This window comes from Muntiacus reevesi, chromosome 4, assembly GCF_963930625.1.
Source record: "Muntiacus reevesi chromosome 4, mMunRee1.1, whole genome shotgun sequence".
NCBI classification, from domain to species: Eukaryota; Metazoa; Chordata; class Mammalia; order Artiodactyla; family Cervidae; genus Muntiacus; species Muntiacus reevesi.
In genome coordinates, this window is record NC_089252.1 from 27,574,531 (window position 1) to 27,599,181 (window position 24,651).

The window sequence follows — 24,651 nt, forward strand, 5'->3', positions numbered from 1 at the left end:
GCGGCATAGAGAATGAAAGATAGTTTTGCCAAAGCAAACCAACCGTATTTAAAAATCAAAGAGACTGTATTTAGTTTAGGGAGTGAAAGTTGGAAGTCAGGCTATACTTTGGTTAAGTATATCTTGCAGTGCCCAGAAGCAAGTATGCACAACCAAATGAAATGAAAGTGGACATGAATTCAAAGCTATAGAACCACAAGTCAGACACAGCATGAGAAATTGCTTCTTGACAGTGAAGCTATTAAACACAACAATGAGTTACTAGGGAAAATTATGGAAAACCTTCCTTTTCTGAAAGTCATTTAACATGGCAAAATCTATCTCTGTCAGATGGTTTATGGTAATTCTGCCTGAGGCCAGGGATAAATTATGCTGACTTCTCCAGGCCTCATGTAAGCTGGAGATGCTTTTATTTCTATTAGACTTCACAGTTTTCTTTCTGTCTGAAGTCATTTCCGTTGTCATCCTCCCAGGGTGGACGACACCTTTAAGTGATTGAACTCCTAATCATTGAAATGCTTACTGAGATTTAGCTTTTTATTTTCCTTTCATCTCCAAGTTTTAAAAAATTCCGATTCTTGGGGTTCTACAGACCTAAAGCTTCACGCACGACACTTGCCAGTCTTCAGTTTTTTAACCTCCATCTGATTTCTTTTACTTTTTATCTTTTAGTTTTCTAAATATATTTTTTAAATTTATTTTATTATAGTTGTTTTACAATGTGTTAATTTCTGCTGTACAACAAAGTGATTCAGTTATACGTGTGTGTGTGTATATAAATGTATATGTGTGTGTGTGTGTATATACATATATATCATGTTCTGTGCCGTGCTCAGTCATGTCCGACTCTTTGCGACCCCATGGACTATGGCCTGCCAGGCTCCTCTGTCCATGGGGTTCTCTAGGCAACAATACTGGAGTGGGGTGTCATTTCCTCTTCCAGAGGATCTTCCCAACCCAGGGATCATACCCAGGTCTTCCCCCATTGCAGGCGGATTCTTTACCAACGGAGCCACCAGCAAAGCCCATATATGTATCTATCTATCTATCTATTATATATATATAGTTTGGGATTCTCAGGTGACTCAGTGGAAAGAACATGCCTGCCGCTGCAGGAGCTGCTGGAGACGCGGGTTCTATCCCTGGGTGGGGAAGATCCGCTGGAGGAGGAAATGGCAACCCACTCCAGTATTCCTGCCTGGAAAATCCCGTGGTGGGCTATAGTTCATAGGGTTGCAAAGAGTGAGACACGGCTGAGCGGCTGAGCATACAGGCACACATGTATATGGTTTATTACTGGATATTGAGTCTAGTACCTTGTGCTTTACAGTAGGGCCTTGTTGTTTATCAATCTGACTTCTGGTTACCTGACTTGGTGGTAACCATTCCTGGCATTTTCTTCTTTTCTCCAGCTTTTACATGTCCAATTCCTGCCCTTTTTGGTCAGGACTACTGATGAGTTACCCTCTGCTTCATTAGGTTTGAATAATTCTGGCTTTACCTGTTATGGGCTATTTGACCTTTAGTGTCTTAACCTGAAACCTCCGCTCCCCCATCCGTAAATGGAGGTAATAATTTTACATCTACTTCATGGGACGATTGGAAGGATTACATAACACAAAGCGTGTAGCATTCAGCACAGTGTCCAACACATATTAGCTCTCATTTTCCCACGGCTGTCATAGATCTAGCCTCAACATCCAGTGGGTGATCACCATCACTTTGACTTCATGTTTTCCAAGCCAAGTAATACATTCACTTGGGCTGTCAATACTGAGTTCTTTCCTGAAGGAATGTTCTCTTGTCTTCCATGGTCTTGGTCTTCCCTCCTCTGAAGGGTCTTTCCTAGAAACCCCGACTGGTTCCTTCATAATCCTCGACCAGCTGAGTCTCCCCTCTGGTTGAAGGGCTCTCCAAGACCCAAAGCCTGAAGTCAGAACTTTTTAACGTGGTACCCCAGACCCTCTAGGATGCTGGTCTCAAAGCCTTCCTTAGTCTGAGCTCCTAGAATTATTTACTTCTTGCTCAGAAGCCAGTGATGGCCTCCACCCATACAGCCACATGTTCGTCCTTGTACAAATCTGAGCTTCTCTATTCTTCTGTGTCTGTTGTTTCTTCTGCCTGAAGATTCCTATGCCATCTTCCTCTAGAGCAGGCTAATACTCGCTCTCTGAGAGCCGGCCCTCAGCCCCTCCCTGGGTTACCTACCCATAATGGCCTGTGTTCCTCCAGATATACAGACTGTGTTCATGGACAGCTTATCTGCCTTCCAGCTCCCGATATCCAGTGAGGCCCCTGTATTCCTCTTCTTTTCACCCTGAACAGGAACCTGGAAGAAAAGTTCAGGTTATTAGATTTTCTTCTTCGTGTCAACACCAGACTCCTGAGGGCAGCCATACTTGGCCTTCACTCCCACCCATTCTTGGTCTCCTTGGAATCTGGCTTTTCCACCTGCTCCCCCGTCTCAGGACACACTCACGCCATGCATTTATTGGAGAGCCCTCACATAGCGCAGCAATTAATGGTACTGACTCTGGATTCAGAGAGAGCTGGATTCAAGTCTTTTTTTTTGCTACTTACAGCTCATGTGGGTGGGTGCGTCTCAGCTCCGCTAAGCCTTGGTTTCCTCCTCTGTAAAATGAGGATAAAAATCACCCACCTGCCTTATCAGTTTATTTTGAGACACAACATAAAGTGTGGTTCATACTTAGTGCTCCTTCTCGATAGATGTCATTTTTTATTATCAAGGCCCATAGAACAATGCCGGCATACAGTAAGCATTCAAAAAATGTTTAGCCTACAGATTTATAAGGTAGATAGTAGTCAACTCTACCTCACAGATGAGGGAACTGGGGGCTTTGCATTTAAGAATTTGAACAGGGTCACAAACCTGCACTTCCCTCCTAGGAGCTCATGACATTATTACTTACTTGTCCATCCCCTAACCCAGTGCATCCAAAAGCAAGCCTGTCATCTCCCTAAACCTGTGCTTCCTGAGGAATTTCCAACGTGACCAGCGCCCCCTCCCCAGTTCCCCAAGGTCATGGTTAACTTCATTGTGCCCTGCCATCCATCCACTGACTGATTCTCAATTTACCCACCAAGTTCATCTTGCATTTATTCTTCCCTCTAGGCTTGGAGGACTGGTTGAGATGCACCTCTTCAAGACCGCTCCCATCACTTCTTCCTGCTCTTACTATGGTTGCATTGCACATTTAGCCACATGATCCATTCTCATTTGTCTCTTTCATTTGTCTCTTGCTCTTAACGGCAGCAAGGCTATCTCTGGTTTTGTTCATTATTTTATGCAGGTAAATGCTACATTGCCTGGCATCCAGTATTCATTCATTAAATGTGTGCTGAGAGGATGATGGAATTTTCTCACCTCTTCATTCACTTAGAGCACTCTAGTTCAGTGCTGTAGTTTCAAAAGAATGTCACACAAGTATAGTGACTTTAATTGATACATCTAGAGAAAACCAGAGAACCCCAAGTCTTTTAGATGCTTACTCCATCAAGTAGAGACTGCCAGAGCACAAGCATTGTATTGGCTTTATTTTTAGTTATACTTATGGTAAGTGGTGCTAGTTTTCTATTTACAGTACTTTTATAATAAATTGTTTCTTAAAAGAGAGTTCATGTCAAGATAAATAGTAAGTGCCTCATGCTGTAGAAAGATGAGGGTATAGCAGAATTGAGAAGATGGCATATGAATCGGTTTCGTAGTTTGGGAAACAGTGAGCTAGCTTATGTTCCCACTATATATTTTAATGAGTAAATGATAACTAACCATGTAAATAAGATGGTTTTTCCCAAACCTGAAATCATTTTTTTAGTATCACACAAGGTCCAAGGCTTCTCATACATTCATCCAGCCAGCCACAAATTCAAAAGCGTTTGTTTCTTGCTTATACTATGGCAAGCATTATGTTATATACCAGGGACATAAACATCTGCAAAGCAGTGACCCTGAGGAGGGATTTGTGTACATGTATGTAGCTGGGGCGGAGAAGGCAATGGCACCCCACTCCGGTACTCTTGCCTGGAAAATCCCATGGATGGAGGAGCCTGGTGGGCTGCGGTCCATGGGGTCGCGAAGAGTCGGACACGACTAAGCCACTTCACTTTCACTTTGACTTTCACTCATTGGAGAAGGAAATGGCAACCCACTCCAGTGTTCTTGCCTGGAGAATCCCAGGGACGGGGGAGTCTGGTGGGCTGCCGTCTGTGGGGTCACACAGAGTTGGACGCGACTGAAGCGACTCAGCAGCAGCAGCAGCAGGTAGCTGGGGAAGACAGATAGACTGATAACAGCCTCTTAAAATGGAAACAGTGATAGAGGTGTGTCCTGAGTTGGAAAACAAATCTTCCTCAAGGACTTTCAGAAATCATCTCTGGGGTGACTTTAAGCTTCGTGCTTGCCAGACTCAGGAAAAGGGAGAAGGGTGTTCAGGGCCAGGGTTTCTCAACCTTGGCGCTGTTGACATTTTGGACAGGATAAGCCTCTGTTGCGGGGGGCTGTCCTGTGCATTGTAGGGTGTTTAGTAGCATTTATGGCCCCTACACATTAGATGTCAGTAGCACCGCCCAGCTGTTACAACCAGAAATGTCTCAGGATATTGACAGATGTCCTTGGGGGTGATGAGGGTAGGGGGCAAAATCACCCCAGTTTAAAAACAGTGGTTTAGGCCGAGGAAAATGCAAATGCAGTTGTATAGAGACATGATGGGCGTTTGAAATTTGAAGATAGATATTGGGTTGGTCAAACATTTGTGTGTTTCATGCCATCTTATGGCCAAATCCAGATGACCTTTGTGGCCAACCCAATACAAACAGCTCAAGATATGGGGTGAGCAAATGGAAAGTGAGAGCTTTGGTGGGAAAGGTGAGTCGGGGGATGGAAGGATTGACAACCAGGAGAGGAGTTGAGATTTTATCCTTTCTAGAACAGAGAGCAAGGAAATGTTTTTAAGCAAAGTTCTCTTGATCAGACTCAGGACTATGAGGGTGGGAAGTCAACTTCTTATGAAATCTGAATGTCAGTCATTCAGAACTAGATGCCCAGTGACTAAATTAGGCAAGAAGCTCTAAATAGTTTGGTAGTCTAAAACATAGGTGGTCGTGTCTTCCTTTCAAAATGTAAAATTGTTTTACCAATCAGGCAGTTAAATTCAGACTATGTAATTTAACAAGTTGGCATTTTTCTTTACTTAAGAAACACTATATTTTAGAAATAACAATGTTCTTTTGTAACTTAGAGTTCTCAAGACTAGCTTGCAGCAATAGGAAATTTCAGGTATTAGCTATTGATCCCAATAGTTCAGCTCAGTGGAAAATTGGGCCTCTTATACTTATATAATTCTAAAGATCTTTGTAAAATAGATATTAACAAAAAGCCATTATTTCCAGATAATGCCGATGTATGTTTTTTATCTTCTGTAAAAATATTTATATTTTTGATAATGCTCATCTGTTTCTGAAAATAAACAAAAGCCAACAAAAATGGCATTTCAAAGTCATAACAAACTTTTTATTTTTCATGATTTTCAGCTGGGAGGATGAACAAAATACCCTACAAAATTCTCTTGATAACCATGAGAGCATTAAGCTGAAATGACACTCTTGATTGGGATTGAAAATCATTGAGAAATATTTTAGTCTATGTAAGCATTATGGCGAGGGGTTATGGGTTAAGAAAGATTAAAATGGCTCAACCAGTCCTATTGCTTTGTTTCTTTTTTCCATTCAAAAAAGTGGGGTATTTTTTTTTAAGACAAATGAAAAGGAATGGAAATAAATAACTGCTAAGAGATTGGCATAGTGGTGGGCAGGCTAAAAACTGAATGTGTGCGGTTTGACTTTCACTCTTACCCCTTCTTTGCCTTGCCCACAAACATCTAAAGCAAAAGCTACAATTTGTGTCTGTTCTCTCACAGCTCCCAAAATCCCTCAAGAGTGGTCATTCATAATGTGAGCTATATTTAGAATTAAGGGAAACCGTCTTTGCGGTGACCATTTATTTTTTTGTATGAAGAAGTGAGTTTAATTGTTCAGGATGTTTTAGCATTTTTTAATTATCTATATTTTTTATCTGTGCCAATTTCCATGGAGATTTCAAGTGATTTTAGGTATTTGTTTGGTTTGGTTTGGTTAGTGGCTAAGTCGCGTCCGACTCTTGTGATCCCATGGACCGTAGCTTGCCAGGCTCCTCTGTCCATGGGATTCTCCAGGCAAGAATACTGGAATGAATTGCCATTCCCTTCTCCAGTTTGTTTTGTTTAGGTTTTCCTAGTATAAAACTAAGTCAGCCAGTGTTGTAGACTGTCTCAGACACTCTCAGGATTTCTCTATTAGATGCATTACAACTGATCTTGGCTCTCCTTTAAAAAGTTCAATCTGGAATTTGAAAGCAGTGATGAAAATTCGATATTAACCATCTATGTGAAAATATATCCATATTCATCATAGGTCTGTGGACTCAGTGAGTGTTGTACTCAAGTAGAGGTCCACTGGCGGGGGGGGCGGGTAACAATTAAATACCTACTAGGTTCCAAGATGAAGAATATAAACATAAAGCCTTTGTTTGGGTCTTCACTTCATTTAACAGTATATCTCTCCTCTATAGTTGTAAATAGTGTGCATTGAAGGAAATTAGAAGAAAATACTGTATCAACTTTGCTTTAATAGAAGGAACATATGTAAAGATGTGTAAAAGGAAAGCATATATACTTTATGAACTATATATGCTTTCTTCTCCCTCTCAAGTTTTTTGATTGTTTTTAGTAGCCTAAACTGGGTAGAAATTAACATCTGAGAAAGTAAATACAAACCACATGACTCAAATGCTTGATGACAGTGTTGTGAAGTTGAGAAGAAAAAGAAACGCTGAAACCAGATGGAAGTTTCGGCTTAGCAGCGAATTTCACACATCTGCCACGCGTTCCTTTCCGCCAGTCGAGGTGAAAACATCCAGTTAAATCTCTCTAGACAAGGACCAGACCTATGCTTCACAAGTTAAAGTAAACTCCACTTGGGAAATTTCAAGTCCTGTTAATCAGAGTGAATAATGCCGTGCTTTTCTGGGTGTAATCAAGAGCCACTTACAGAACAACTGTGATGTCTTCTTGAGGAATTTGTTTCATTTAAGTTGTTATCTTTATGTCTTTTTAGAAAGTGCAGCAGTATACGTTAATAATTCAAGCTACAGACATGGAAGGCAATCCCACATATGGCCTTTCCAACACAGCCACGGCTGTCATCACAGTGACAGATGTCAACGACAATCCTCCGGAGTTCACTGCCATGACAGTAAGTACGGACTGTCACTCACAGAACTCGAGGCCTGCGGTCCATTACCGCGAAGTTTCGTCATGAATAATAGATGCATTAAATAGAGCCGGGAGCTTGCTTCATGGCTACTGACTCCCATGTTTTCTGTCACTTACACCAGAGTTTTAAATGAGGCACCAAACTAATTTGTTTTTCTCCTCTCCAAGTCCACTGATAAAGTTATTAAAACATCCTGCCTGAAAGAAATGCCCTAAATAGACTTTAGGCTGTTTGAACAAAACATTTATAAATATCTTCAGGTCCACCAACCATATGACTGATCGATGCTCCTTTGTCAGCAGATAATTATGATCTCTTGGTTAAAATGATTTCCTTCAGACAAGTCCTTTTTTCTGACCACCACTCATGAATCATCCCAGATACCCGCAGAATTTACTATTAATGAAATTAATTTTATATTTTAATTTTAATGAAACTATAACATAATTTGGAAAAAAATAATTTGAGGGCCGCACAGAGTTATCGTATTTTTAGAGTCAAGCATAAATGCTCTGATTACCTGCATTACTCATCTCCTCGCTTAGTGTGGATAATAAAGATTTAATGGGTCACTAAAATCAGGGCGGTGTGACCATCGAGACGCGCCGTCCTTCAGGGGTGCCCGTCGCCGCTCTGAATGAGCTTTGTCTTTTCTTGCAGTTCTATGGCGAAGTCCCTGAAAACAGGGTAGATGTCATAGTCGCTAATCTAACGGTGACAGATAAGGATCAGCCCCACACGCCAGCCTGGAACGCTGTCTACAGAATCAGTGGAGGAGACCCCGCCGGCCGCTTTGCCATTCAAACCGACCCCAACAGCAACGACGGCTTAGTCACCGTGGTAAAAGTGAGTGCCACGGCCTCTCTGACGGCCACTCGGCCGTGACCGTACGTGCCACCCGCCCCTTAGTTTGTGGGTGACTCAGGACATTTCCTTTCAACCGTCTCTATGCTGCGCTTACTCACTCAGTCGTGTCTGACTCTTTGTGACCCCACGGACTGCAGCCCGCCAGGCTCCTCTCTGTCCATGGGGATTCTCCAGGCAAGAATACTGGAGTGGGCTGCCATGCCCCCCTCCAGGGGATCTTCCCAACTCAGGGATCAAACCCAGGTCTCCCACATTGCAGGCAGATTCTTTACCATCTGAGCCACCAGGGAAGCCCCTCTCTATATCAGAGTTAATGTATTTGGGGAGTCATGTTTGTTATTTTTCACTTATGTTGATGCCAAGGCCAACACAGTCACACTCTCTCCCCGGAATATGATTGATTTTCAATCATCCGGGTGTTTTGACAGTGAAGATACAACAGTCCTCAGCTGTATTAACGGTCAGTGCAGTGAATGTGTTTGTGTTACATTGTGGAGTTTTATATGTGCGTGTGTATATATATATATATACATATACATATATATATGTAACATCTCTTTATTTTATTTATTTTGACTGGGTCATGCTGTCTGGCATGTGGGATCTTAGATCCCTGACTAGGTATTGAACTAGTGCCCCATGCATTGGGAGTCTTAACCTAACCCCTGGACCACTAGGGAAGTCCCGCATCATAGAGTTTTGATGGCCAACTGATATCTATTAGGAAGGATGCCCCACACCTACTGTTCTTATGTCCACAGGCTGCTTTTAGAGTATTGGCTCAGGGAACAAACCAGAAAATACCACCAGTGTGTAACTAGATGAGTGTAGGCGATGAGAGGGCCTACGCTCTTAAAAGGTTTTGAATTTACTTTGCCGTTTTTAAATGCCATTTTTAAGAAATTGCTTCTTCTAATCTTTCATTGTCAAAAAGTAAAATAAAGCTGAGTTCTGGAAGTAAAAGGGATGTTAACTTCAAGTGTAACAAATAGACAGTGCTAATGGAGAACCTCCGTGAACTGAGCATCTCTTTCTAGCCACCCAGGCAAGTGTTTGCTTCTTTGCCTTCCATTCCAACACTCTTGGGCTCCCCAGGTGGCCCTAGGGGTAAAGAATCTGCCTGCCAATGCTAGAGATGCAGGTTCGACCCCTGGGTTGGGAAGATTTCCTAGGGGAGGAAATGGCAACCCACTCCAGTATTCTTGTCTGGAAAATCCCATGGACAGAGGAACCTGGCAGGCTACAGTCCATGGGGTCTCAAAGAGTCAGACGTGACTGAGTGACTAACACTTTCACTTTTTTCCAAAGATCTTAGATAAGTAAACGTTGTCAGCGATGTTTCATGGGTCTAGTACACTCACTCAAAAGAATTCTGTAGTATTTCCTGGCTTCTTTGCTATCTTGTTTAAAATAATTCAGAAAGGGAAGTTGAACTGGGGATTTTAGAGTGACAGTAAAAAAACTTCTGAATCAGAGTTGAGGAGGTGGTCTAGGTAAAGAAACTAGTATAGTCTGTGCTAATTTCGTGACTTTCTCCGTAGCTTCTGCCCTTGGTCTTAATTAGACTCCGCAGGATGGCAGGAGAGCTCTTTTTCTCATACGATTAACATTACACACAGTAATGCTTACGAGTATCTTAACTGGAATATCATCAATGAAATTAAGACAGAAAGTCCAGTCTGGTCACTTGACTCCTGGTAACTTTTCTATTGACAGTGAGATTCAGTGAAACTTTGAGAGCTAATGTTTACTAATCTGTGCATTGCCTTTATCTCGAGTGGCATTCTTAGATTTGTCATTTGTACAGACCAGTAAAATCCTCAAAATTACTTTGGAAAACAGCCATAGATTTAGTTTGTTAACTAAGGAAAAAATAAAAAGTCCTTCTACCTATGAGCACTGTTTTTTAATTGTATATATGTGTGTACTCTAAAATGTATACTTGAAATTATGAATGAACTTTTAAATAAGAAAAGTTTAGCTTTGTGAAAAAAAGTCACATTGTCTAGTTTTTGTTTTGTCCACTTCATCGCAGACTGTTTAAAAACTTTCCTGGGTGAAGAATGGTCTTTGTACCAATGTTTGAGAATACAATCTAGACCATCATGTTCTCATTTAATCCCAGATTATTTAGTTTCTTTTTCTTTTTTTTTTTTTTTTGGTGAATAACGCTGTGCTTAAGAATATGTAAGTTCTTAGATGTAGCTAAATAAATGCAGTGTGCCATATTAATAAGCGTTATTTTGTGAACATAAGTCTTTGAAATGCACAAGGTACATAAATATCTTATAGAAGTAGGTTACATTGTGATAAATATTTCAATCATTGGCCATGCTAATGCAAGTTTTCCAGAAATTTGAGAGGAACCTATGGTGTAGTGAATAAAAAATTAATGTTTTAGAAATGGAGTTACTAGAAGGATCAACTTCAAAATGCAAATATTCTTATTTCCTGCAAAAATATGGTTTCTCCTTTAAAAAAAATTTTTTTTTGGTTTTTCCAGCCAATCGACTTTGAAACAAATAGGATGTATGTCCTTACTGTCGCTGCAGAAAATCAAGTGCCATTAGCCAAGGGTATTCAGCATCCACCTCAGTCTACTGCGACTGTGTCTGTCACAGTTATCGATGTGAATGAAAATCCTTATTTTGCCCCAAATCCAAAGATCATTCGCCAAGAAGAAGGCCTTCACGCCGGTACCATGTTAACAACATTTACTGCTCAGGACCCAGATCGATATATGCAGCAAAATATTAGGTATCAAGTGCCATTTATGGTGTTTTTGTCATTTGCATTATGTTCTATGCTGTGCATAAAATTTTTTCACCATTTGGGTGAGAAATTTTTCATTTCATACTCCTTATTACAAGATTATTTTTAATTATTTGATGAAATTTTTTCAGTGGACCAAGGAGTATATTAGATAGAAGATACATAAGTGCATCTACTCTTTTATCATTTAAAGAAACAAAAGTTTTCAGCCTCTTTTTTCTGCCCTTACTCCTTTTAAAACATTTTTAGTAATAATTTACCCTGTTCTTTTATGCTAACCATCCCAAAAAGCTTCTGCCATGAGTAAATAGGAGAGTCTCAGAAAGCTTATAACATTTATCTCTTCTCCACAATCAGGAAGAAAAGAAAACTCATGCCAGCACCAAGATATAAGAGCTAATTATTTTCATCCCTCACCTGTACAGTGGTTATAGGACTTATAAAATATATCTGTAAAGATTTCCAGCCTCAGCAAAATCTAATTTATCCTTCCTGATGAGGGTTGGCAGAGCATACCCCACATGACTATTATCCATCCCTGGTGATGGTAATTTTAAAAATTAGCTCATATTTTATTTAACTCCTTTCAGTACTGTTGATAACAGATAACTGTGTGTCTTCTTCTTCATTTCTCTGTACACTGGAATCAAGACAGATGAATAGCTAGTGAACAGGTATATTGAACTCATGTAACTTTTTACCTCTCCAAATGGGATATGTTTTCCAATTTGTGTATTGGTTATCCAAGCTTGAAAAGCTCACCCCCACCCCAGATAAAAAAGGAGGTTAAGCAAATACAGATAAATCTACTCAGACCACAGGATTCCCCTAACGGGTGTAGTTCTGAGGTTTGGCCCAGGTGGGCAATCCTAGGAGAAATGGGACTATGGGAGCGGGGAGAGGAGGGTGGTCTCCTCACTGTGACCAAATCCCCACCATGATAAGGTAGTAAACGTTTAAGGAGTGTTCTGTGATAGAAAATTCAACTTCTATTATAATTTCTCTTAAGCCCTATACATTAGGGCTGCTGCTTACTTAGAAGATATATTAGAACTATTTTATATGGACCATTGCTCACCTATGAACTAGATAAGAGCCTATAATGAGACCTGTCAAGTCTGCCCTAGCCCCAACCCACAGTACAGAAACTGAGTTCCTCATCTTTCCCCTCTACCACCTACATAACATTTTCTTCATTCCTGGCCATGCAACACACAAACCATGTTGCCTCCCAAACCACTGCCACAGAAATACCCACATTACAGCTGTTTGTCCCAACCATCACCTACCGAAATGCAAGTTAACATACTGGTTGTGTCTGGGAGTAAACCAGAAAAATCAGCTTCCTGTTTTAAACTTCATGTCTAAAGAAATAAACTTATTGCACTTTCATTTTGTAGATACACAAAATTATCCGATCCTGCAAACTGGCTAAAAATAGACTCTGTGAACGGGCAGATAACTACCATTGCTGTTTTGGACAGAGAATCACCGAATGTGAAAAACAATATATACAATGCTACTTTCCTTGCTTCTGACAATGGTACGTAATTAAATATAGTCACTGTATTTGTCCTGGATGTTGTTAAAGAGAGTAGAGCCTCATCACAAATGCATCATTAGGAAATGAGGTTTTCTAGGAAACCGAATTGTCTAGAAAAATTTCATTCCTTCTAAGGTGCCAATGACCTTCACTCCTCCGAAGCCCCAACTTCTATTTTCCATTTCCTTTGGGCTTTCTGTATTTGCTGTCTTCTGTAATGAACGTCCCCAGGGTCCTTACACCCTCCATGGTCACCTCGTATTGTGATCACATGGCTTTGTGATTGTTCTGCCGTGGTATACCTTGATGGCACAGTAGCCCACACACTGTGTTTTTCAAGGTGGTCATTTTAGGTTTTTTCTAATCAGCATGTTTGCTACCATCAGTCTGTCTGTCTTTAGCATTTTTCCTCTAATTCTCTAGTCTGCCATGTGTTCTTGCCTGGAGAATCCCAGGGACGGGGGAGCCTGGTGGGCTGCCGTCTATGGGGTCACATAAAGTCGGACATGACTGAAGCGACCTAGCAGCAGCAGCAGTCTGCCATGTCTACGAAACTCTTAATTTCTTGCACAAGTTAAAATAATTGAATATTTGAGCTTTAGTATGTTGGTTTTGAAAAACATAAACATGTAGTTTAGCATCATTTTTTTTTCCTTTCTTGGTCTCATCTGGATTCTAAACGGCCGAGGTTAATAGATAGCACTTTTTTCTTTAGATCTATAAGATAAAAATGACTTATGTTAAACTGGAGTTGGACTCGTTTTAGGTCTCAATATCATACGGTTTTAAGAGTGAAGCTTTGAAATTCCACCTGACCTCCCCCCCACCCCTGGATCCAGACTCCATTTATACTATTTTTCTAACTGCAGGATTAGCAATGAGGTTTTAAATCTGTCCATTTCCTTTTTCTGGTGAATACGAATAATGGTAGCAGGATGTAACTCGTGTACAGGGGAATATAACAAGGCTTGTACATAAAACTTTTAAAACAGTGCCTGGCACAAACTATACACTCAAGTAATTATTTCTGTGATGTGTAAATAGTTTTAAAACTAAATCATAGCCATCTTTTAGAATAGTTTTAATGTTGGACTGTGAATATTAGCATCTAATAAAAATAGTAGGCTTTTTCTATTTGGTGGCCAAGATGTGCAGTTTGAAAAACATTGCCTGTCAACATTTTTGATAAGAACAGTCTCAAAGAACCATTCCTAATCCTGTGTAATAAGATTCAATGAGATCATTATCTGTTATAAATCTATGAGGTGACAAGACCAAGGCAATATTTCTTATCCTTTCTAATGTGAGACCTACTGTTCACATATTTAGAGTTGAAACTTGGTGGGAAGCACTTCTGCCATTTCACATCAAAGCAGAGCATTTGTGTCTGTTTTACATTTTCTGTAAGTGGTAGCTTTCTCCACCCTGAAACTTACAGTAATATATCTTGCACCATTATGTTGAGATTTAAAGAGCTATAAAATTATATGTATATGTGTGAATTGTGAGTTACAACCAGATATTTCATTCACCAAGGTGGATTGTTTCCTAATTGAAAGGGTGTTTGATATGAGAGAAGTGAGCAGTTAAATCTGTGTAACTGTGATGTTTTGCAAATGCACTCGACGTTAAATCACAAGGCTGGATTTAGAGCCCCAGTTCTGCTCCTTAATGTCTGGACAAGCTATTATAATCTGTATGCCTTCATTTCATTATTGATCATTGTTTTTGCTGCTTGCTATTCTGTGAAGTCGTTATGAGAGTCAAATAATGTGAAATGTGATAATAAATATGAAAGTAATTCAAACTATAGGGAAGCATAGTGGCCCTCGTGGTTAGACCACAGTATTAGAATATTGTAAACAGCCATGCTACCCCTCCATCTTAACCTCCCTGCTCTCAGAACCATCCATATTCCTTAGAGAGGTCCACAGAGATTTCTCCTTGTCCTCTCCTGAGGAGTGTTTGTGTGCATCTTCCTAGTTTCATGACCTTCGGCAGGTCACTTAAGCCTCTGGGTCTCAATACGCAGCCTTATTTAGAAAATTCCTGTATTTCTATTCTCTTAAGTGTATATAATATATAGATTATATAGTTAAATATAATTGTATTATATATTGTATATTCAAATAATATAATTATTATGTTTACATATAATAACACTTCCATTACATTGTCTATATTTGTTATATATTTATTCATAAATATTTATAACATAGTAGAGTCCAACTCAAAAGATAAGTGTAGAGACATGTTATAGTGGATTGATTTGGGGTCAGGCAGACCCATCTCCACTAGCAACCCCAATACTTCTAAGAGGATGCAACCATAGCCAGTTTATAGAGACACTTAGGTTCCTGTCTGTTTAAACCAGCTTCATAGGATGACAATGAAATGATGTATAGAGTGCAACCTTTCAAGCAAGTGATCCGGCTCCTCCCCAAGATAAGGTCTGTGGGTCTGTAGACCATTTCAATATTTCAGAGTTGGTCTGGGCTTGAAAAGCACTCTGGGGTTCTTTCATGCACACATCTTGGTTCTCCATCAATGAGTAGGGTCCTTGAGATCATGAGCCTGGGTTCCTGCTTGCTTACATCCCGCAGTGCCTGGAGGAGCCCACTGCACACGGGGCACAGAGCAAGTCCGCAGGGGCACAGGGTCCTGTGGCGGGGATGGGGGCTTGCGCATGCGTGTTGTCTCCGCCCTCCGTGCCTGAACCTCCAGCGGGAGGAGTGCAGGGTCATCCTAGAAGAGACGCAAGAAGTGGCCTTGTACCAAAACAGCAGAGATGCTGTGGCAACGAGATTTTTCCAAGGTTATACAGTGATAAGGGCTGGAAAACTAGAAACTTTGAGAGTTTCACTATAATTGAGACTCAAGGGAGAGAACTGTTGAGCATTGGTTTGTGATTTTTCTCCCTTTTTAGGAATTCCTCCTATGAGTGGAACGGGAACACTGCAGATCTATTTACTTGATATTAATGACAATGCCCCTCAAGTGTTACCTCAAGAGGCGGAGATTTGTGAAACTCCGGACCCCAATTCAATTAACATCACAGCACTTGATTATGACATTGATCCAAATGCTGGACCATTTGCTTTTGATCTTCCTTTGTCTCCAGTGACCATTAAGAGAAATTGGACCATCACTCGGCTTAATGGTAAGGACAGATTCATTATTTGAATATATGTGCGTCTGAGAGGCTTTGAAGCCCGGTATGAAAAGTCCGTTTTAAGCACTTTATCATCTTTCTCCTTAAATATATTTTAAAAGCTACTTAAAATTTAAATAAGATACAAAAAGCCCTTAAAGCCAAAAAAAAGAAAAACTTTACAGTGCAGGATAGTTGAAATTTGCTTTATATGTACCCTTTGGTACATGATGCAGTCTAGAAAATGCTATGCGTTTTTGAATCTTAGGATGTATAAACTCTCCGACTATATTTTTCCCCTTTATTGTATAGGTGATTTTGCTCAGCTTAACTTAAAGATAAAATTTCTTGAGGCTGGGATCTACGAAGTTCCAATCATAATCACAGATTCGGGTAATCCTCCCAAATCGAACATCTCTATCCTTCGGGTGAAGGTTTGCCAGTGTGATTCCAACGGGGACTGCACGGATGTGGATAGAATAGTGGGAGCGGGGCTGGGTACCGGCGCCATCATCGCCATCCTGCTTTGCATCATCATCCTGCTCAGTGAGTACTTCCCTGTGTCTCAGCTTGAATTCCTTTTGCTTCTAGGATGTTTAGCAAAGTAACTTTTTTCTTTACAGTTGGAAAATACGAAGCAACTGTTTGCTTTTATTTGTTAAAATAGTCACAAACATGTAAATATCATGATCTGAGTCACTGATTGCGGCTCTTGCCATCTTGTGGCATCCAGGATCCTGGCTGAAAGCTTTTGCCAGCGCTGCTGGGAGCCACGAAGGGTTCCTGTTTCCCAAAGAATGGAGTGGAGGCATGTGCCTTCATCTGAGTTTGAACTGGTGGAGCCAAGAGTTCCCTGTTGCTCTCTTCTCTAAGGAGTTTTTCTTTGCTGTAAAAGTCTTCACTTTTCCTTTTAGTTTCTTCCCTCCGTTTTTCATTCTTCATTTCTTTCATTATTTCCTCCATGGTGGGCAGAGTCCTTGTTTTTTCTGATCCAAGCTTCCCTTTCTGTTGGAATATCCCCTACTTCATAGTCTATTTCTCTTTCATTTGCTACTTCTAGTTCATTCTTTTCTCTAGAATAGTTTGTCCTCTCCAGTTCTTGTACTCAGGGATATAGTACTGTTTGTTCCCAAACTGGCCAGCGCCCACTGGCTCCTTCACTTCCTTTGACAGTGCTCCCTGCAAGAGGCAGAACAAATCCTGAGACCATCCTGTGCCTTCCTACCGGCTATGCTCAATAAAAAGTAATTTTTATTGTTGCCTTTCAATGGACTCTAACAACTCTCTTCCACCTCTGAGCAATTTCTCGCAGCCAAGCCCACTTTAGAATGAGGAAAACCCTGAGCATCGTTGCATGCACTTACCTTTTGGCAGCAAACCCAGCCAGCCCACCTTTTTCACGCCCGTTGCCATTTTCTGATGCTGATCGCTTGCAGAGCTGCAGCAAACTCTTCATAGAAAAATATTAAACAGTCCTAAGTTGAAGCACTTCTCTTAGGATTTGTGTCTGAATTTATGGCTCGTAGTTGATGATTTAGGAAAATAAGTATATTGCTTTCCTTTGCTTTCCTTTATAGAAAGCGCAGTCAGCAACCTGCTCCAGTCATGCAGGGATCAAGGTATTTGTTTCTGATGGGCTGCATAAAATAGCAAGAGATTGTATTTCATACAGCACATCAGATAATAGAAATGATTACACAGCTCAATAAATTGTCTGTCTTTAGAGCCAGTCTAGATTAAGGAATTGCTCCTTTTTAATATACTTTGCAGTCTTTGGTTCAGTGGAATGCAAGAAATTAACCACTGGAAAGTACTTTAGGAACCACTTCTAAGTATGCAGGTTAAAAGAACAAATTACCTGGACCCTGTGTTGTATTGTTGAGTAGCAGCAGGACTTAGTTTATTGTGCAATCATGCTATGCACCAATCACTTTCTTCAAAATGTTGGCCATTTCTTTTATGTTTTCTCCATTTACAAGTGTTCTGGTAATTTAGAATCCTGTCCTTTTTTTTTTTTTTTTCCTAAGCAATTACTGCAGAAGCCTGAGCATTTTTTACTTCCTATGTGGAGACTACTTTGACTATAATTTGAAACCTACATGCTATACTAATAATCCACTTGCTAGATTTAGCCCTGGAACAATGGTAAATGAGATCATGTATCTGGCTTTAAAAGGAGGATATTTACTTTTATGGCCAATAATAAAAATGCGCTCAAATAAGAGTCATTAAATCTTTTTGCTTCAGGATGTAAACTGATAGCTCCAGATTTTAGAGGGAATGCATTCCTAGATGTGCACTTGGGGATATGTTTCAATTTCAACTAACAAGAGGCATACATGCCAACCTTATCAAGAAAAACTTAGAGCTGATGGATCGCAGCATGAAGAAGGACTCCAGCCATTCTGAAGGAAAGTGAATTGGTGCTGATTTTAACATCAACCAGCTGGAAAGTTTATGATTCTAATCCTGGTGCAGAAATGTAGAGCAGGAAGTGTTAGCGTTAGTCACTCACTCGTGTCTGACTGTTTTTGACCCCATGGACCGTAGCCCACCAGGCTCCTCTGTCCATGGGATTCTGCAGGCACGAATACTGGAGTGGGTGCCATCTACTTCTCCAAGGGATCTTCCTGACCCAGGGATCGAACCCAGGTCTCCCACATTGCAGGCAGATTCTTTTACCATCTGAGCCACCGGGGATGTTATTTCAGTGCTCAAACTAATCCCCTGGCCTCCTTACCTGAAGCATGGTGTTGAACAGGAAAGAGAAAAGCACAACAGCATGAAAGAAAGACCCAGGCCCTTGGAAGTCAAAAATCCTCAAGATCAAGTCTCTAATCCAGGTCTAGTTTGCTGCAAAGGCATCTTGGCAAGTACTCCCTGTCCTTGAAACGTGTGCTGAGAGAGGAGAATGATGGGGATCATTTGGGGAGGAGAATGATGACTGATCAACCGGAATGGAATGGCAATTAAATAATGAGTGGCAATGTCACCTATTGTATTTTGTTGTTTTAGACTTTGCAATCCTTTATATGACACATATCCTATCCTCTAGCAAGACAAAGAAAAAGATAGAAATAGTTATTGTCCCCATTTGCAGATAGTAAAACTGAGGACAGACATCCACTCAGTGAATTCATAGGATACTAGTTTCTAGAACAATCTAAACCTGGTTCTCAGGGTGTCTGTCCTGTCTTGTTTCTTGTCGTGTGAGGCTAGGATAAGGTAACAGAGTAGAAAATGCACTGCAAGTTTTCCAGCCATATAAATACAAATTATTAGTCTTGAAGACTGTGATTAGATAAAGTCGAGTTTTTAAAATTATGGTATCGTATGTCTTTACTCTCTTTCTGCCTAGTTCTCGTTCTTATGTTCGTGGTATGGATGAAACGCCGGGATAAAGAACGCCAGGCCAAACAACTTTTAATTGATCCAGAAGATGATGTAAGAGATAATATTTTAAAATATGATGAAGAAGGTGGAGGAGAAGAAGACCAGGTGAGCAATGTTTTTAAATCACTAAGTGAAATTTTACCGTCTTACATTTTAAATGGTGGGGAAAATACTAATACATACAGTAAAAGAATAGTATCAGATGTCTTTTCCTTGATCACACTATCAAAGGCTTGGTGAATTTTTTCCAACCTGCACTGCCCATTGAAATTTTTTCTAAAGTTCTAAATGTTATTGTATTTATTATGAAAGAATAGTTAACGTTGTTTTGAGGAGCCTAGGATTTATACCTAATGCCAGTTATAGCTGTACTGATAAAAATGTTTTTCATTGCAGTTTTTCTTCACTGGATATCCAAAATAAAAGTAAAAGTAGTTTCTGCACTGAGATTTGGATATTTCTGTAGCAGAAAAAGCACAGACTGCTCACTTCATAAACATTTACCAAGCACAGTCAATAATCTAGGCACGATTTTAATCATTGGGGATACAGGGGTGGGCAGAGCCAACAATGATTTGCGCTGAAGAGTCTTACATTTTTTGGCCACGCTGCACGTGGCTTGTGGGATCTTAGTTCCCCGGCCAGACTGAACCCAGGCCACAGCAGTGAAGAAAGCTCAGAGTCCCAACCACTAGACTGCCAGGGAATTCCCATGAGTCAGATTATTGAGAAATATTTGCAGTTAGAGACAATATCTAGTTCATGTCTGCATCCGTGATGTCTGTCATGGGGTCTGGCTTATTGTAGTTGCTTAATAAATGTTGGTACTTCCTTGCTGGCTCATCAGTAAAGAATCTGCCTGCAGGAGATGCAGGTTCAATCCCTGGGTCAGAAAAATCCCTAAAGGAGGGCATGGCAACCCACTCTAGTATTCTTGCCTGGAAAATCCCATGGACAGAGGAGCCTGGTGGGCTACAGTCCATGGGGTCGCAAAGACTTGGACCCGACGGAAGTGACTGAGCACAGTAAACGTTGAGCTCATGACTGGCTGTAAAATAACGTGAGTTTCTGTGTGTATATGAGGAACTGCATCCCTGTTCAAGGATGGGAATGACCAGTAGGTAGAAAGTGAAAAATTTTATCTCCTGGGAAGCAACATTTTAGATACTGAAGATCTGTACTATTAATGCACACCAGGCATTCTGCTAAGTACATTAAATGCTGTTATCTCTTAAATCTTTGAAACCTGTCATACTGTACTGTGACCATCTCCACTTTTGTGTTAAAAAACAGAGCCTAGGGATGGTGTTCAGTCTTTCAGTTCTGTCTGACTCTTTGCGACCCAATGAACTATAGACTCCATAGGAGCCCACCAGGCTCCTCTGTCCTTGGGATTCTCCAGGCAAGAATACTGGAGTGAATTGCCATCCCCTCCTCTAGGGGATCTTCCTGACCTAGGAATTGAACCCAAGTCTCTTATGTCTTCTGCATTAACAGGTGAGTTCTTTACAACTAGCCCTACCTGGGAAGCCCTGGTGGGATTCTGTAAACTCATAAAACTAGGAAGTGATAGAGGTAGAATTTGAATCCAGGTCTATATGATATTACTGTCTAAACTCACTGCTCTGATCTAGCTCCTTTTGAAATTATCTGAGAGATATGAGTATAAACCATGAGTGATCACTGTGACAGGTATTTCTTAGGTACATTTGATACCTCTTATGTCCATTTGCTAATACAAGTGTTGGGGTAGCAGTTGGGCGAAGAACCCAGACTCCTTGGATCTTGAATCATTATCAGTAAATTCAAGGTACTCTGTCTAGATATTAGTGGTAGGACTGTTAACGTGAAAAAGAGCAAATTTCGTGGACATGAGTTCTCTTTCTCTTCTTTACTCCTTTGAGGAAATAATATATCGCTCTCTGTTTTACAAAGCACATTCATGCCCATTGTGTTTCATCTTGGTGGTGGGCCCATCAGAGTTTTCCATTTTCCATTTGAACAGGTTTTGCGATTTACTCTCCAAGTCTGTAACTGGCAGAGTCAGAAGTCAAGCCCACAATCTTCTGATATCCAATTCCGTGCTTGGTTTACAATACCTCAACTCTCTCATTTAGGAAAGCTGCATATTTCAAATCTGTTGAAAACTTGACTCATGTGTAAAGCTGTTTTGAATACTGACTAATTAAAGTGGCTCTATAAATATGCCCCAGGGTTTCTTGCTTATGAATGTCTTTGGATATTAAAATTCATGTTTGGCTTAATCCCTCATTAATCTGTCCTTTCACTTTCCTGAGCTATGTTCAAGAACAGCTAACGTTATCTGATCACATTATCTCGTAAATCTTCTCGCAGCATTTTATTTTTCATGTCACTGTGCATAATTTTCTAGGCATAAACCTAAACCCAACTCCATGGAGTTTCAGTAGAAATAGCAATAAGTAGAAGGACACTAGTCATGACTGGATGCTGCATAGAATCAGGAACCAAGATATTTCTCAGCATCTGAACATCTGGACCAGGGTACTTGATGTCACCTGAGTTGGCTTTTTCTCCCCACTTCCTCCCCACCAATTACTTTAAGAAATTGCTTAATGAAGTTTTATTGTTGTAGTTATTCTAGGAAAGACTTACTTCCATTACTGGGACTTTTTTGGTGGTCCAGTGGTTAAGACTCCAAGATTCCAATGCAGAGGACGTGGGTTTGATCCCTGCTCAGGAACTGAGATCCCACATGCCCTGGGACATGGCCCTTCCTCACTTTATCTGCTTAGATTGATGCTTGATATCAAATGGTAAAACTTACCTATTGCCAGATTTATTAAAACTCTTATCACAAATCTTTAACCTCTTCTTTACGTGACCCTGAAAATTTGCTTTGCCCCCAGACCAACTCTTGGACACGAATGTGTTGCTTCCTACACACTTTCTTAATAGACCAAAGACTTTTCTGGAACTCTCTCTGTGTTGACCTCTGTGGCTCATGTTCTTTTTTTATGATTATTTATTTATCTTTGGCTGTGCTGGGTGTTCGTTGCTGTTGCATGGGCCTTCTCTAGTTGCAGCGAGCAGAGGCTACTTTCTAGTTTTGGTGCAAGGGCTTCTCATTGCAGTGACATTTCTTCTGAAGCACAGATTCTAGGGCGCATGGACTTCAGTAGTTACAGCTCAAAGGCTAGTTGCCCCAAGGATCTTAGTTCCTGGAACAGGGATAGAACCCATGTCCCCTGAATTGACAGGCAGGTTCTTAACCACCGGACCACCAGGGAGGTTCCTTTTTTAATTTTTTTTTTAATCATTTCTTTATTGAAATAGTCCTAGAAATCTTGTCACATTTGTTGTTGTTGCTGCCTCTTGGTTCCTTGATGGCATTTTAGTCCAGATTGAGATCTTCTGCCCATTTCTGATCCTGTTACGTTTTCCATTTGCAGTTCTCATTATAGAAGATTGTGACACAATTGGTAATGGATTTTTAATTCACTCTAATTTTTACCTCATAATAGTGGAATAAAATATGCAGCATTGGAAGTCTACACCAAAGGTTCTGTCTCCTCTGCCTCTAAAATGCTTCATGAAATCCATTCACTTTCACCCTCATCAAGGCCACTGCCTTCACTTAGGTCATAATCATCACTCACCTTCTCATGAGTGTCCTGTCCGTAGACACACACTCCATCTGCTCTTCGTTGTTGTTGTTCAGTCACTCAGTCATGACCGATGCTTTGTGACCTGTTGGGCTGCAGCATGCCAGACTTCCCTGTCCTTCACTATTTCCCAGAGTTTGCTCAAACTCATGTTCATTGAGTCATGATGCCATCCAACCATCTCATCCTCTGTCTCTCTCTCCGCCTCCTGCCCTCAACCTTTCCCAGCATCAGGGTCTTTTCCAGTGAGTCAGCTCTTCGCATCAGGTAGCCATAGTATTGGAGCTTCAGTCCTTCCAGTGAATATTCAGGGTTGATTTCCTGGGCTTCCCTCGTGGCTCCGCTGGTGAAGAATCCACCTGCAGTGTGGGACACCTGGTTTTGACCCCTGGGTTTGGGAAGATCCCCTAGAGAAGGGAAAGGCTACCCACTCCAGTATTCTGGCCTGGAGAATTCCAAAGACTGCATAGTCCATGGGGTCGCAAAGAGTCGGACATGGCTGAGCAACTTTCACTTTCACTTTCCTGCTGTTTGGAAATTATCAAATCCCTCTTTAGCATGACAGATCTGTGGCCCTACACCCATCCTTTGGTGGACTTGCTCATGCCTGGGGGATAAAGGCCTGTGGGAAGGATTGGTGGTGGGTAAAGTTTCCCCAAGGATGTGACTCCATCAAGCCTGTGCACTCATGGCCACTAAAGCTTCCTTCAAAACCAAGGTGATTTGTCCTTCTATCATTTAATGACACTTCTTCTCACTCCTCCTCCAGGGATAAGAGCAGCTATGGGTCTTCTTTCTTCTAGAAAGGGCTTATCAGTTTATTTTCATTTGGTTAGATCTCATTATGCTCTCAGCTATCTTATAGTCTCAGAAATCTGTGATTTGGTAACGTATTGGGCTCATTCTTAGCATTAGAGTATGAATGATAATCTCATGATTTTTTTTTTTTTTTAATCCCAACCAGAAGCAGAAGGCTTCCTCCAGGTTTAAGAGTAGAACCATCACTTGTGTCAACAAAACATGTTTCTAGGACTTCCCTGGAGGGCCAGTGGTTAAGACTTCGCCTTCCAGTGCACGGGGTGTAGGTTCAATCTCTGGTACAGGAAGATAAAACCCCACATTCCTCATGGCCAAACAACCAAAACATAAAGCAGAAACAATATAGTAACACATTCAGTAAAGACTTGAAAAATGGTGCACATCAAAAAATCTTTAAAAAGGAGCATGTTTCCCTCACCCCAGAAACTTATTGTGTACCCCACTTCCAGGCAATATGCCCTCAGTCAAAAGTAACCAGTAGTTTTTATTTCTATCACATAGATCAGCATTACCTGGTTTTGGATTTTGTTGTAAAAATGAATGTTGTATACAGTAGGTACTCTCTTGTCTGGATTCTTTTACACAGTTTTATCTGTATGACTCATCCATGCTACATTTGGAAGTAATTCATTTTTTTGTGATTGCCAAATACTATTCTGTTGTGATAATTAGCCACATTTATCATTTCTACTAAAAGTGGACATTTGAGTGGATTTGGTTTTGAGTTATGAATAAAACTGCTGTGAGTGTTCTTAGGCATATGTTTTGGTGCATTTCTGTTGCTGTGTGCTTAGGGGTTGAATTTCTAGTCCCTGGAATTTGCATATATGTGCAGGCTCAGTACAGTCTTGCCAGTTTTCCAAAGTGATTATACCAGCTTACACCTCCCCCAGCCACAGTGGTGCATGAGAATTCCAATTGCCCAGCATCCTCACTAGCACCTGGGTTTTTCTCAGTCTTTCAAAATTTTAGCCACTCTGATAGTGTGTGCCTCATTGTGATTTAATTGGGATGTTCCTACCAACTTATGTGCCATTTTTATATCTTTGTGAAGTGTCTGTTCAGCTTATTTATTGACTTTTCTGTTGGATTGTCTTCTTATTGATTTGTAAGGAGGTCCTTATATATTATGG

At 40.7% G+C, this 24,651-nt stretch overlaps 1 protein-coding gene and 1 pseudogene across 2 annotated transcripts in view; one reads left to right on the forward strand and one right to left on the reverse strand.

The window, feature by feature from the left end:
- CDH2 (cadherin 2) overlaps window positions 1–24,651 on the forward strand; it is a 253,633-nt gene that overhangs the window by 200,054 nt on the left and 28,928 nt on the right. For both annotated transcript variants that reach the window (XM_065932405.1, XM_065932406.1), the window contains 7 exons: window positions 7,171–7,308; window positions 7,990–8,175; window positions 10,700–10,953; window positions 12,369–12,511; window positions 15,438–15,671; window positions 15,975–16,208; window positions 19,021–19,160. In XM_065932405.1, the coding sequence (XP_065788477.1) occupies window positions 7,171–7,308; window positions 7,990–8,175; window positions 10,700–10,953; window positions 12,369–12,511; window positions 15,438–15,671; window positions 15,975–16,208; window positions 19,021–19,160 (1,329 nt within the window). The remainder of the gene's footprint in view (window positions 1–7,170; window positions 7,309–7,989; window positions 8,176–10,699; window positions 10,954–12,368; window positions 12,512–15,437; window positions 15,672–15,974; window positions 16,209–19,020; window positions 19,161–24,651) is intronic.
- On the reverse strand, window positions 16,359–17,075 carry LOC136166302 (NADH dehydrogenase [ubiquinone] 1 alpha subcomplex assembly factor 2 pseudogene; annotated as a pseudogene).